General features: G+C 34.7%; 1 protein-coding gene across 8 annotated transcripts in view; it reads right to left on the reverse strand.

The window, feature by feature from the left end:
• Nucleotides 1-244: 244 nt before the first annotated feature.
• LOC128203537 (uncharacterized) overlaps nucleotides 245-14,648 on the reverse strand; it is a 38,710-nt gene continuing 24,306 nt past the window's right edge. For 3 of the 8 annotated variants that reach the window (XM_052904987.1, XM_052904986.1, XM_052904984.1), the window contains 9 exons: nucleotides 4,878-5,162; nucleotides 4,498-4,611; nucleotides 4,279-4,336; nucleotides 4,029-4,048; nucleotides 3,714-3,793; nucleotides 3,108-3,256; nucleotides 2,493-2,527; nucleotides 1,905-1,942; nucleotides 246-1,577 (listed from right to left, as the gene is read on the reverse strand). In XM_052904987.1, the coding sequence (XP_052760947.1) occupies nucleotides 1,407-1,577; nucleotides 1,905-1,942; nucleotides 2,493-2,527; nucleotides 3,108-3,256; nucleotides 3,714-3,793; nucleotides 4,029-4,048; nucleotides 4,279-4,336; nucleotides 4,498-4,611; nucleotides 4,878-5,046 (834 nt within the window). In that variant the 5' untranslated portion in view covers nucleotides 5,047-5,162 and the 3' untranslated portion in view covers nucleotides 246-1,406. Of the gene's footprint in view, nucleotides 1,578-1,904; nucleotides 1,943-2,492; nucleotides 2,528-3,107; nucleotides 3,257-3,713; nucleotides 3,794-4,028; nucleotides 4,049-4,278; nucleotides 4,337-4,497; nucleotides 4,612-4,877; nucleotides 5,163-5,441; nucleotides 5,776-5,799; nucleotides 5,992-6,016; nucleotides 8,403-8,703; nucleotides 8,854-14,648 lie in introns of those variants that run through there. The other 5 variants (XM_052904985.1, XM_052904983.1, XM_052904982.1 and 2 more) reach the window with 5 other exon arrangements.

Genomic DNA, 14,648 nt, shown 5'->3' on the forward strand with positions numbered 1-14,648 from the left:
TTTGTGTACCATGGCCAGACAAAAACATTGGGACCATTGCACAGAAGTCATGGGAATCAAACTATGTACTCCTTTATTGCATTGAAAGCGCTAATGTGAAAATAAAAAGCTAAAATGTTTGTTTCCAATCCTAGAAAGTAGCATTTAAAGTCTTAGAAAATCAACATTTCAGTATTTGTTCAAGGAATAAACTTGGCTAGTGTGGATGGAATTTAAAGAAGTGCAATTTTAAGTTTTCTATTTATTAAGTGCATAATTATGTTATCCCTTGTTTAAGCATGATAATGTTCGTTGAATTGACGGAGTTTATAATAAGAAGATATCTATTTTACAATATTGTTATTTCATACCATATTGTAAGTATTAAGTTACAATTGAAACCACAGGGAAAAGCCCAATAGCCCAGCATTTATTTTTTCCTGTTTAAAGGCTCAAGGAAAAAAGCGAAACAAACACAAAACAAGATACGTACGTATTAAGCTCCAAGAAAACACTAACGAAACTGGTTTAATCGTCATGCAGTAAATCACCATTTGCATTTTCTGCTTACAGGAAGAAAAAAAAACTTGGTGTACGGCAGGGCAACGGATGAAAGCTGACTCATTCGGCAGACAGAATGTGGAGGAAAACACATCATGATAGGTTCACGACGATGATATTGTATGGTGCAATTACTTCCTCTTAGAATTATTAGGTGTAGTTAGGTGTTTTCATTGGTGTTTTTCTTTTGTGCTTTGTGGTATGATAAGCTTCCAAAAGGTTCTGCATTTTTCGAACGAATTGGACGCAGTTAATCTTCAAACCTTTGAAAACAGTTCGTTTCAGAAGGGAATATAGATGTCAAAAGTCTTCTCACAAAATAATTTTAAAACAGTGAAACCGATGTGTGACAAGTACAGTTTTTGTAATTTTTGCTTAACTTAGACAATAAACATATGTTTAAGTACATTTTACACATATGTACTGCATAAACATAATCAAATATAAAACATGTACACTTCATCAATACATGATATTTGTAATGACGTATTTCGAACAAGTTTACATAGTTATACTCATTAGAAGTCAATTGACAGACGAAGTAATGCATACAACATCAAAAATATACAACAATTCATTATTCTTTTAAAAGAACACATAATTACGTTTGCATGCAGATTTTATGTATATGATATCAAATTATAATAGAATATAACAAACGGAAAGAAGAGACTGTTTATTAAATAGGTACATGGAAAGAGCAGATACACACACCAGAAAGCAATTCAGTACGCTTGACTTATAGCTTGTTTTTAGCATTTGTAATAACACCAATTTTATAGATACTCGTATAAACAACATACTAAAAACATATTATTCAATGGGACAGAAGGCGGACAACAGTTTATTGTCTGCAACACCTAAAATCAGTTGTCATTGGATGAGTCAGGTTTTACGCCGCAAGATTTATCAAACAAAATTGCAGAGTACTCTCTCCGATCTTCTTCATTGCATGCACGTTTTCCTACTCGAGATTTCTCCAAGTGCTCGACATGAACATCCGCGTACACAAGATTATTGATAGAACGCTCTTGCCTCTGTTATGATAATAATGAAAGCATATACAATTTACAACTCTTTTTACATTCAATACAACACAAAACATTGTTTGTAAAAATATTTTGAATTTACCTTATTGTTTAATATGGTTTAACTGTGATGCTATTTTATGATGCTTGTCTTTCTTGGCCATTAAAAAATCTCTTGAAGGCAATCCACCAACACTAAGAGGGCATCGCCAATATCAGCTATACTTTTAACCTTTCAATTAAATTAAAAGTTTCTATTCAACTGGATCTTTTTATTTCTTTCACGCTTTTTTATTTCATGCATCCGAAAGATAAATCTAAATAAAAATAGTTAACCTTATCAGTTGGTGCGTCTCGGTTGTCTTTTTCTTTATCTGAAAACAGAATGAATCCATATCTTTCAACTGCCTCATATTCGTATAATAAATGTCTTAAAGTTTCACGGGACTTTAAAATATTTTGGTATTCATGAACATACACGGTCGGTTTTTATTTTTAAGACGTAAGAATATTTTGTTTTAATCTAAGCGCATTATCATGTTAATTTTTATTTTTGCACGCCAAAATTATTAGAAACATTATTTATTTTAAATACGCATTACCTCGGGAAATAGTTTATCATTCTTTCGATATGATACTGTAAGTATGCAACAAAATACACATTAGACAGACGTCACCATCCGGCACAAGATTATGGACATAATACAAACACTTCACCAATGGCTGCAAACTATAGTTTCCTTGTAAATAAAGCTATTTCCTGATTGGAATTTTCAGATGCGTTGAGACCTTGAAACAGTGCATAATCCTTTGTGCCATTATAACACCTTTTACGGCATAGATTATGGCTGATAAGTTGTGTCTCGGTATGGGTACTAAATTAAATTTAAAATGTGCGCGTTAGAAAATAAGTGTTCACTATACCTGTTGTGTAACTATCGTCTTTGCTTTGAAGTCCACTGTAATGTATTGATAGAGCTGATTTATAAAGTTTATGTTACACATTAAAACAAGAAATAAATATCTTATATTACCAAACTATAACGATAGCCCAGCCATATCCACATAAAGGTCATTAACATATTCATGTATTACACCTTTAATCAAACAGTGTCATTTGAAAAATAGTAAAACTGCATCGTTTTACCGAGGGTTAAAATCGAACTAAAAATATTCATCACATATATTGTATATATTTTTTATAATTATAAAAGATACATATTCGATACATGAGCTAAATTATTCATAACCAAGGTACCAATGTGTTTACCTAGCCTTTTGTTTTAATATTAATATCCCTTATTACATCTTATTTCAAGCAGATTTTACGTACAATCTGACGTAGTCAAGGTCAACGTCTCGCTTCGGATACCCTGACATGACCGTGTTTTTTTTTTATAAATTCCGTAACAAACAAACGTATTTAATGAAACTTTTGATACTTGCTCAAGAGAGTTTGAAACTGTTTTGCTTTTTTGTAAATAAAGATCATTTGCATGAAAAGTCGACGACACTTATTATCAACACTTGAATACCTACCTATCATCACGTTGCGTTGAAGGACCTGATTCCAATGCACCTACACAATATTCGATTGATGGCTGTTCTACCTGCACTAAACTTTCCATGGCTGCATTTTCTACGCATTTAGTCTTAGCCTCACATGACGGCATATCTTTGCTCGATGGCTGTAAATAGATGACAAGAATGTCGTTCATATACTCAGAAAATTCGAAATACATTTTACATAAACTGACCTAAAATAGTTGTCGGCAATAGTATGTTACAAACCTATGTTTAGCTCGATATAGTTGATATATTCTATCATTAACATACAATCAATATTTTTTACAAACCAAGTAAGATTTACACTCTTTTTGGTTCGGTTTCACAAATAATATTATGTCCTATATTTGACTAAGCAGTGACGTTTTAGTTATAGTATAGGATTGTTATTATCCCTGTTTTATCTAATGGTAGGATTTCAAGCGAAAATATAATTATTTGTCTAATATGTTCATCACATATACTATATTGCTCGCAAAACAAGCCCCGTAGACATCCTTAATAGTCTTGACTAATAATACATGCTGATGTACAGTTATTGTGTGTTTTTTATTTAAAAGCGTTAAAGTAATGTTTTACCAGAGCAATGGTTTCTGGAGCTCTGTGTGCCTTGTCGATGACAGCATATTCAGCGCCGTCAATATGTGTATGTGTAACTTCTATATTATGTTTCATGAAAGATAGAATGAGACGGTTCACTGACACTTATAAGATGTTTCATATTTTCGAACACAATGACATGCACTCACTTCGGAACAAAAACATATCAGGGATGAACTGTGTTGTTTAACTTACATCTACTATTTGAATGTGTAAACACCACTAGAATACCACCACAAATTTTTAATTAATCGTTAAAAGGAACAAGATTATTCCGTCATATTATGTATTTACCATCTCCATCTGCAGCTGTCCTGGAAATAAAATTTACATTTATTTAAGCTCTATTCTAAAACAGTTGATATACATATGATGTAATTTGAAGAGGCTTATAGTAAAGGACCTCGAACCTACGATCTCTGGTGCGCAAAGCAGACAACAACTTTTTCTGCAGCTGACACCCTCCTAAATTGTAAAAGTTACGTTTACATTTATGATGTTCTTCATTTAACAATATTGTTGATATTGAAATTGGTATACGAACGGTGGCTGAAGCTCCGAGATTTCGATCTGATTATCCTCTCTCCATAATTGTAGCTTTGCTATTGAAATTATATAATGAAGAAGTCGTAAATATATCAAGAAAATGCATGAACGTTTTATTTTTTATAACTTCAAACAATGCTAAAACAGTTCTTAAAAATACCAATGCCGGCATTGAACAATCATATTTTAGATATTTAGAATGAAACTTTTGTCATACCTTGTTTTAGACGTCGACATAAATACTTTACAGCTGTAGCAATAATAAGAATTTCTATTCCGCCAGAAATGCCAATTGCGACGCCCAAAATGACGGACTCTTTACCAGTCAGTTCTAAAAGGAAGGATATTCTTACTATGGAACTTTGACATTAATCAAGTACGACATTAAAGCATGGTTGTTTACGGTCGATCATAAATGTAAATAACTGCAATATGTTTAATAACACACTTTTAGAGTTCCTAATTTTCAAAAATGTCAACCAAACGGACATGTCATGTAGCCATCTATTGAGTTCCTGTTAATATGATCATTGTTAAGGTCTAACGGATACTAAACAAGAGCCACAAAACAATTAACATATGTTTCACCATCTTTACCTGCACGTTGACGAACAGGTACAATAATGGACCCGTTGTCACTGCCATGTATGTTCTTTGCAATGCACAAATACTCCTGTTCAACGTCAGATGTAGTCATTTCATAAGTGCATGTTGATGCATTTAAACACATCTTTGTATGTAATTGTGGTGAATTCGACGCTTTCATCAACGTCCAAGTGATATTGCCATCAGGATAGGCATTTGCAGAACAGGTGAGCGCTAAGTGGATGTTTCGTGGAACTGGTAAAACGGATGATGGTTTAATTACAACTTTCGGCTTTTCTGTAAGGGTTAAGAAAGAAGACGTCATATAAAATATGTTTATCAGAAGACATCCACATTAATATTCTACATTTTTGTTACGTCTTTAAACAATTGTTTCGATGAAACGACTCTTGTAAACGCGTGTAAGGAAGGTATTTTATGGTATGAAACTTCACATGCGAATTTATATACCATATGTTATGATATATTTCGTTATTGTGTTAGAAGGGAGAATGCTTAAATCATGATCCAAGGAACATCGACCCTATAACTAATACCCCATTGTTAAGCAATTACTTGCGAAAATAACGGTTGTTGAGTTTGAGGCAGCATTCACAGAGTCTTGACATTCAGCATTGCACCTTATTTGTTTTCCAAAATCGACATTAGTAACGTTGAAATAAATTGTTGATTGGTTTGACTGTTCCACTAACGTATACTTAAAGTCATCAATACTTGATTCCCATTTAATTTTACACGCTGGATTTGAGTCCAGTTCTATACAAGTGACTTTTTTTTTCTCCTGACAAGGTTTCTTGGCCAATAAACTCAATAATAAGTCGGGACGGGGAATCTAAAATAAAAATATGTTTACATTATACAATAATCACTTAAGTAAAACCCTTTTCATTATTTTAATTATATATAACATTACCTTACACACATAGACAATAATATGTTCTTGGGACAAATGCGTTGCATAAAATAACAACACAAGCATCTTCTGAAAAAGCCTTTTTCGAATAAAATATCCGTTATACTTTTTACACAATTATTCCTTCCATACACTTCATATATACCCATGCAACTGATACCTAAATAATATGGGAAAAATAAAATAAATGTGTTATAAGAAAATATATAAAACATACCAGAACCTTCGCAATAATTCATCAAAATATATGTCAGTATCCAGATATGCATTTTGAAATATGTTCATAGTCATGTTCATTATTAATATAATATCTTCCTTCTTTCAACAGGACGAATATTGAACATGCGGTTATTGACAGCGAATCAGATTTTATTCATCACATGCCTAAGTTTCATTTAAATCATTCGTTGTGCAAAATAGCTTGACATTTCACCGATCCGTTGACGATAAAATTTGTTGTTTGTCCCATGTAAATTTGATAGCATTTGATATGGTATCGCTTGCTGACTACTAATGTGTAACATCTGACTGAAATTCCAATACAGATATTAATTGCCGTTTGCACGTGGTTTTTATTTCAATTGATTTGGGCGTTAGCTGGCCTCTTTTACAATCATTTAAGAACGAAAAGAATATTTTAATATTTTTTTCGGTATAATGTCGCCATTAACATTTCAAACAAACAATTTCAGTTGTAGTAGCTGCCTTGTTTTCCTTGATGTGCATGCTATATTCACAGTCACTCGTTAAAAAAACTCGATTCGTCAACATATGCATATTACATCATTTCAGCATCCACATATAATTCAATTGGAAATAAAATCATTTAACGTTTTCCTTTCCATGCCCTTATCTATGATCGATCATAAAAATACAGCAAGATAAATGTCTAAAATATGGTATTTTTCCTATTTGTGTTGCTCTACTAACACCAAGTTTTTACAGCAAAATGGGTTTGCCAGGTAACGTGGTTTGTCCACTGGAATATTAATCAGGATGTCAAGAGCTCTATCCCAAGTCAGCATATGACGTTCCATGACATTCGAAATGGGTCTTTTGTCTCATTCCACTTATTTTTACATGTGGAAAGTAGACAGTGACTTAACGAATGGTAAGACCAAAAATAGTTATGGTAAGTTACATAGAGGAATGGTCTAAACATATGACATCTGTTAATAAACGTAACCGTGCTTTACCGACATAACACCGAAAACAAAGAAAATTCAATACGATAAATTGATGTACGTTTGTAAATTATTGTGAAAATCATTTGAGCTTTGTTCTAGAAAATGCGATGACGACTTTAAACTAAATATCATTCTAATAATCAACTGACTGTGAACAATTATTTACCTTAGCAGACATTGTACTCAACCCTATAATGGCCCACCAATAACCGCTACAATTATTAAAAACATCTGATCACACGAGATCTGCCTTTTGAAGCATTTAACTAAAGGCCGGGATGAGGTTTGTAATGATGGGTATTAGAAAATGGGAGGCGGAGATTCCTTTCCGCTAAAGTGTTAATAATGTCCCAACTGCAGACTGTATCGACTAAGCACCACAATTCGAAAAATTGACCGGTGGTTAGCAAGCTTTTAAACATGCTCCTTTCTCGAACACTATTTCATTTTTAGGCTGTTGTGTTTAACCTTATAAGCATGTTCAAGTAGTTTGCATTTGAAGAGAGTTGCCGTAGAAAATGTTTTTTTAAATATAGTTGGTAAGGCCATAGCAACATTTTTATTACACATCAAGAGCTTGATAAAAAAAAACCCACTAAGGTTTGAGGACGGAGTACATATTATAGTTTCATAACCTCAGGGTCCGTTTTAAAATGAGTGAGGACCCGTTTTACTATCATCAACTGAATTTTAATGGCCCGTTTTCAGAACAAGTTATGTTTACTGCCATCAACTGGTTTCTGAAGGCCAATTTTCAGAGCTAGTTTGTTTAAGTGCAAACATCCGATTTCTTCAATGAATTCGATTTGTTGTTTATCTTCAAACATCAAACAAAGTATTTCTAATTGAAAAAGAGAACTCTTATTCATTGCCCTAGATTTAACAGTTTTAAAAACGCTAGACCTAACGCCTTTCAGTCCTTTTTACTTGCATTTCCAAGACGGTACCTAACCTACATAGTCATTTTATACTGTTTTATAAAAAAAAAATGTTTAAAAACAGTTCTCATACTGGGTCGCTTGGGCTTATACCGTGTGCATCTAAACCTGGTTTATGTTTGAAATCCAGGTTTGTAATTGTAGTTTTCATCATATTGTTCACCACATTCATTAAACACTGCTCTATATTTAACAGCAATTGCAGTTATGTGCAGCTCTTGCTTTAGTAGCTGCTGGAACCATAAAAACACGATTGCATTAAAGTATTCTTGTAAAACTACACCCACAAATATAAAACAGGCCTTAAAGGTATCGGCCTTAAACGTAGGCAATAATCGAACAGCGGTAAGACAAAACAAAACATGGCATATTAAAGCAAGACTTCCTCCAATAACTTTAGCTGCGGGTATTTGAAGGCACCTAACAATACACCGGAATTGATCATCTGTGTATTCGCGCCGGATTTGACACCATACCCCTGGAATGGTAATAGCCATGTTATAATATTTGCAAATTATATACATTATTTTCCATACCTGATTATTCTACACATTGACAGTGCCAGCTATATATAAGTCCAATTTTAACAAGTGTGTGATTTTGTCGTCGACAACCATTTCAATATAAAACGATTAAAGTAGTTCAGGATGTTGGCATAAAGAATAAGTTTTTTTTAGTCAATAATAGGTGATGATGTCATGGTCACAACTTAAGAAAACGGAATCCTGTTTTTCATAAACCAAAAAGAATCGGGCACGCTAAAACATTATGAAGCTTACTTTCACAGGACATACATCTAAAGGGCAATGTTGCAAACATTGAGTCTACACGTTTGTTTCGAAGTGCAGTACGCATGTGCAGGACACACGGTTCTATGTTCTCAATCCATAAATTGATTCAGCAACGCAATTCAGCAACTCGTTTATACTCTGTAAAATAAATAAGTAATGAACGGTGTCATAATTGCTTTAAACATAAAGTAATATGGAAAATAATAATGTCGCATGATGTTGGCTGATCCTTCAGAATAAAATACTCGATATTCTGTCCGAACATTGAATTGGCTCGTCGTAAATTTCAAATGTTGAGCTTGGCCTACATTCAACTCGATATTTAAAATCTAGCATTCCATTACTCCAGCTTGCGTATCATACGGCTAGCATTTCAACTTTGTCGTTTCTAATGGTGAATGAAAAGCCAACAAGATATTTCGAAATTTGACTCTGAAGCCAGCTGTTGACCTTATTGACGAGCCTGCTTAATATTTGGACTTAGAATGATTTAGTCGAGCTGATTAAAGAACTGTCTTGTCATTCTGTATTTGTTATTTAAAAATAATGTTTATTGAATTTAATGTTGATATTGATATACCCAATTTCACACCGCCTTATGCTTAACAATTTTATATATTGACAGCAGTTTCCAAATATCTCACTGTCCACTGAAATTATTCTACACCCTACACGTGAGTCATTTGATAACGTTTTTGTTTCGAAGTAATAATACAATTGATTATTTAAAAAAATCAACAGTATATTGTTGCTAATAGCTCTAGAAGCCATCTTACGTGCACATTTCTGGCGCAAGGCTTCCTGCAATGTTATGTTAGTCGTGTTCAGACTTAAAAGGGTCCATTGTATCAATGCTAACTCATAAACAATAAATATGTTCATACCACTTCTTCATTTGGATACAATTACTTTTTCTAAATTTCAGAAAACTATCACCATACAAATGTAAACTTTTTATTTACACCTGTGTCGTTATGCCATTTGTTCTTACACTTGTAACTATGCGTTTGTATTTGTCTACATCTTACGCATGTGCCTTTGTTGTGTGTGTTGTATCCTTATGCGATTGTGCTTGTCTAAACTATACCAATGTGGTCTAAACTATACCTTGTGTACATCGTACCAATGCGATTGTGCTTGTCTACACTATACATATGTGCTTGTGCATTGTGTACCTTATCACTTAATGATTTTTTGTTCCGTACATTGTCCTTATCTGACTGTGTACTTTGCAATGTGTTACAGTGTGCATGTGCCGTGTGTACTTCAGGCCTTTGTGACAGTATCGTATGTATTGCGTCCGTAAGAAGCAGTGTCAAGTGTACCTTGTTCCTATGCACTTCCGCCGTGCCTTGTTTGTCTCCGTGCCAATGTGTCTTTTGTACTTTGCGCCAGTGTATTTTTCTTGTGTTCATTGTCCCCATGTAAATTTGACAGGTGTACATTGTCCATGTTCTTGCCTTCTGCAATCTGTAGTTACGTGTTTGTGATTTTTGTACTTTGTCTCCATGCAAGTTTGCCTTTTGTTATTTGCCCCTGTGTATTTTTATGTTCTGTACTTTGCCTCCGATTAGATGCGATTTGTGTACATTGTCCCCATGTGTTTGTTACTTCTGTTATTTCCAGCCCATCCTATTATGCTAGTTTATTGTGTTCTTTGTTACTATGTACTAGTTTATTGTGTTCTTTGTTCCTATATGCTTGTGTCTTGAGTACTTTGTTCATATATACTGTTGTCTTGGGTACTTTGTTCCTATATGCTTGTGTCTTAGGTACTTTGTTCATATATGCTTGTGCTTTTAGTACACTTTTCATATATACGTGTGTCTTGGCGACGTTGTTCTTATATGCTTGTGCCTTTGGTACTTTATTCCTATATGCTTGTGTCTTTGTAATTTGTCCACAAATGCCTGTGTCTTGGGTACCTTGTTCATATATGCCTGTGCCATTAGTACTTTGTTCATATATGATTGTGTCATGTGTAATTTGTTCCTATATGCTTGTGTCTTGGGTACTTTGTTACTATATGCCTGTGCCCTTGGTACTTTGTTCATATATGATTATGTATTGTGTACTTTGTTCCTATTTGCTTGTGCCTTGGGTACTTTGTTCATAAATAATTTTGCCTTTGGTACTTGTGCCTTTGATATTTTGTTCATATATGGTTGTGCTTTGGGTACTTTGTTTCAATATGGTCGTGTCTTGGGTACTTAGTTCCTAATAGCTTGTGTTTGCTGTACTTTGTTCTTATATGCTTGTGCCTTTGGGTACTTTGTTCCAATATGCTTGTGTCTTGGGTACCGTGTTCCTATATGATTGTGCCTTGGGTTCCTTGTTGATATATGGTTGTGCCTTGGGTATTTTTTCCTGTACGCTTGTGCCTTTGGTACTTTGTTTCTATATGAGTGTGTCTTGGTTAATTTGTTCTTGAATGCTTGTGCCTTTGGTACTTTGTTTCTATATGCCTGTGCCCTTCGTACTTTGTTCATATATTATTGTGTCTTGTGTACTTTGATCCTATATGCTTGTGCCTTGGGTACTTTGTTTCTATATGATTGTGTCTTGGGTACCTTGTTTCTATTTGGTTGTGCCTTTGGTAGTTTGTTTCTATATGCTTGTGCCTTGGGTACTTTGTTCCTATATACTTGTGTTTTTGGTACTTGTTCATATATGCTTATGGCTTGTGTTCTTTGTTACTTTATTATGCTTGTGCCTTTGGTACTTTGTTGCTATATGCTTGTGCCTTAAGTACTTTGTTCGCATGTGCTTCGCTATTGTGTACTCGATCGCCCTGCGCGTATTCTTTGTGTTTTACTCCTGTGAGTATGCCTTGAGTTCTTTATGTGTATGTATTTGTGAATTGTGTATTTTATGCTTGTTTCTTGTGAACAATGTCTCATGGTGATTGAACATTGAGTCACCATGTGAAAGTGCCTTGTCACTATCCTTTTATGCTTGTGTATTGTGTTCTTCGTCCAAACGTCCCATTACCTACATGTGTCTTTGTCTTATGGACTTTTTTCCACATGTGCTTGTGCATAGGTTACTTTGTCCGTATGAATTAGAGTATTTAGCGATTTGCTCCTATATGTTTGCGCCTTTTGTGTTTTCGACATGTGCTAGTGCCTTGTGTACCTTTTTCGCAACAATTACCTTGAGCATTTTGTCCCTTTGCCATTGAGATTTGTGCATTTTCACAGTATGTTTTTGCACCGTGTGTAGTTTGTCACTTTGTGCTTGTTTCTTGTGCTCTTTGTATCTTTGTTTTTTAGACTTCTATGCTCTAACCCTATGTGTGTATTCGTGTATTTCTTCATGTGTAATGTGTCTTTTGTTTCTTAATGTTCGTGCATTTTACATTGTACCCATGATGTCCTCAATTCATTGTTCCACAACGACTGTGGCTGCTGTACATGTGCCTTGTTTACTGTGTCCCCATGTGCCTGCTTCTTATGTTCTCTTTCTCCAGTTTGTACCAGTTGTTAACTGTGCGCAAAATGTGTTTAGCGTTTTTTTTTTCTCATGGGTATGTTGTGTCCATGTGCTTTTGGCGTGTGTATTTTCGCCATGTGCTTGTGCCTTGTATACCTTGTAACTTTTTTGTTTGTTCCATCTGCGAGATTTGTACCTAGTGCCTTTTGTGTGTTTTTTTTCTAAATGAGCTTGTGTATTGTAACATTTTCGCTATGTGGTTGTACCTTATGTACTTTGACCCTATGTTCTTGCTTCTTAAGTACTAAGTTGATATAAATTTGTGATTGTGTTTTGACCCTGCGTGATTGTATTTGTGAACTTTGTGCCAATGTGCTTGCGCAGTGTGTAATTTGTCCCGGTATACTTGTTACTTGTGTACTTTGTTTCCATGTGTTTGTTTATGTATACAATATCACTGTATCCATGTACCCTATGTTCTTTGTGACAACGTTCTTGCGCAGTTTGTTCTTAGTATATATGGGATATTTCCTTGCTCAATTTATCGACATATATTTTCGACCTGGTCTGTTTGGTATGGTATTGCACTTTCTGTCTCTATTTGTATGTAGCTTGTGTACTTTATCTCTTCATGTTTGTGTATTTTTGTTCCATTTGATTGTGTCATGATGATTTTATTTTCTTATATTTGTGCCTTGGTTATTTACAGTTCAACAGTTTGTTCCCATGTGTTATGCCCTATGTGTACCTTCAGTACTTTTTCTTGTACCTTGTGTTATTAGTCCTCATGTAGTTGATATATGTGTACTTTGAGCTAATGTGCTTGTGCAGTTTGTACTTTGAATCTATGTGATTGCTCCTTGTTCATTTTATCGACATGTATTTTCGTCTTGTAGACCTAGTCCGTATGGTATGGTTTTGTGCAAAGTATAATGTTTCGATATAATTATGCGTGTACTTTTTTTTGTATTTTGTACCTATGTATTTTTGTCTTGGGCGCTTTGAAAAAAAAATTGAACTTTGTGTACCCTGTCCCTTTGCGCCTTTTCATTAAAAAGTGTACTTTGTCCCTATTGTACTTCTGCCTGGTTTCCGTACATATTTGTTTGTGCGTTGTGCAAGTCATCCCCACGTTGTCCCTAGGTGATTGTTACCATGTGCTTGTGTTTCGTGTAGTTTTTCCCATGATGTTTTAAATTGTGCACTTTGTGCTCATGTTCTTTAGCCTTTTTTTACTGTTCTCATGTGTATAGGTTGTTCGTATGTGTTAATTGTATATACTTAGTCGCAGTAGCTTGTGTCTTGTGGTCTTTGTTCCTTTGTGTGTGTGCCTTTCGTACTTTTTCTCCATGTGTTTGTGCATTGTTTACTTTGTCATTATGTGACTCCGATTGTATAAATATTCTTAAGGTGCTTGTGCATTGTTCATTTTTTTTCCTTCCCTCTTCCATGTGTTCGTTGTTGACATATGCTTTTGGCGTGTGTACTTTCCCCTTTGTACTTGTATCATGCATTCCTGCGTGTTGTGCCTTGTGTATTTCGTCCCCATGGTTTCCCAATGTGATTGCCTCCATGTAATTGTACCTTGCGTACACGTGATTTGTCCAAACCTGTTGTTTGTGCAATGTATACTTTTACCTATGTGCATGTGCTTGTGGACTTCGTGCGAATGTTGTTGCGCATGTGTCAATGTAACGTTGATTCCATCTTTGCATGTGTACTTTATCCTCATGTACGTCGCCTCCATGTACTTTTTCTTTATTTGCTTCGTCCTTTTGTGTTTGTGCTTTGTGTAAGGTGTCCCCTTGTCATTGTGTCTAGTGCATATTATGAAAATGTTACATATATGTGTCTACTCGTAATATTGCCATTCCAACTTTTGTAATTTTTAATGTACATTGTTTTCTTCTCTCACGTGTACGATATGTCCTTGCACCTCTTCTGCTTTTGGCGTTAGTATCCCCTATTCATGTGACAGTTCTTTATGTACTTTTCACCCATTAGTTCGTGTCCTTGAGTAATTCGTCAATATGTGCTTGTGCCGTGTGAACCTTTTCCACTTGCTAATTATAACTCGTGTATTGGTTCATTTTGTAATTGTGCCTCGTTAACTTTATCCATATGTTTTTATGACTAGTTCATTTTGACGATATGTATCAGTGCCTTGTTCATTCTGTCCCTATATGTTTGTGCTTATTTTATTCTGTCTCCATGTGCTTGTGCCTTGTAAGTTTTCCTCTCTTTTGCTTTTGCCTTGTTCGATTTCTATTGATATGTTTATTTTGTTCTTTGTCCCCATATTTTACGCCTTGAGCATGTTGCCCCTTTGTTTATTTTGTGCCTTGTATACCTCTGTCCTAATTGTTTATGCCTTGTGTACTTCTCGCATGTGTAAATGTCTCAACTGATGTTCCCATGTAGCTTGTTTATTTTGTCTTCATGTGTTTTTACCATTTTGACCTTGTCCTCTAGCGTTTCTGCCACTGGGTATTGTTTACTTA

The sequence above is a fragment of the Mya arenaria genome, chromosome 9, assembly GCF_026914265.1.
Source record: "Mya arenaria isolate MELC-2E11 chromosome 9, ASM2691426v1".
Classification (NCBI taxonomy): domain Eukaryota; kingdom Metazoa; phylum Mollusca; class Bivalvia; order Myida; family Myidae; genus Mya; species Mya arenaria.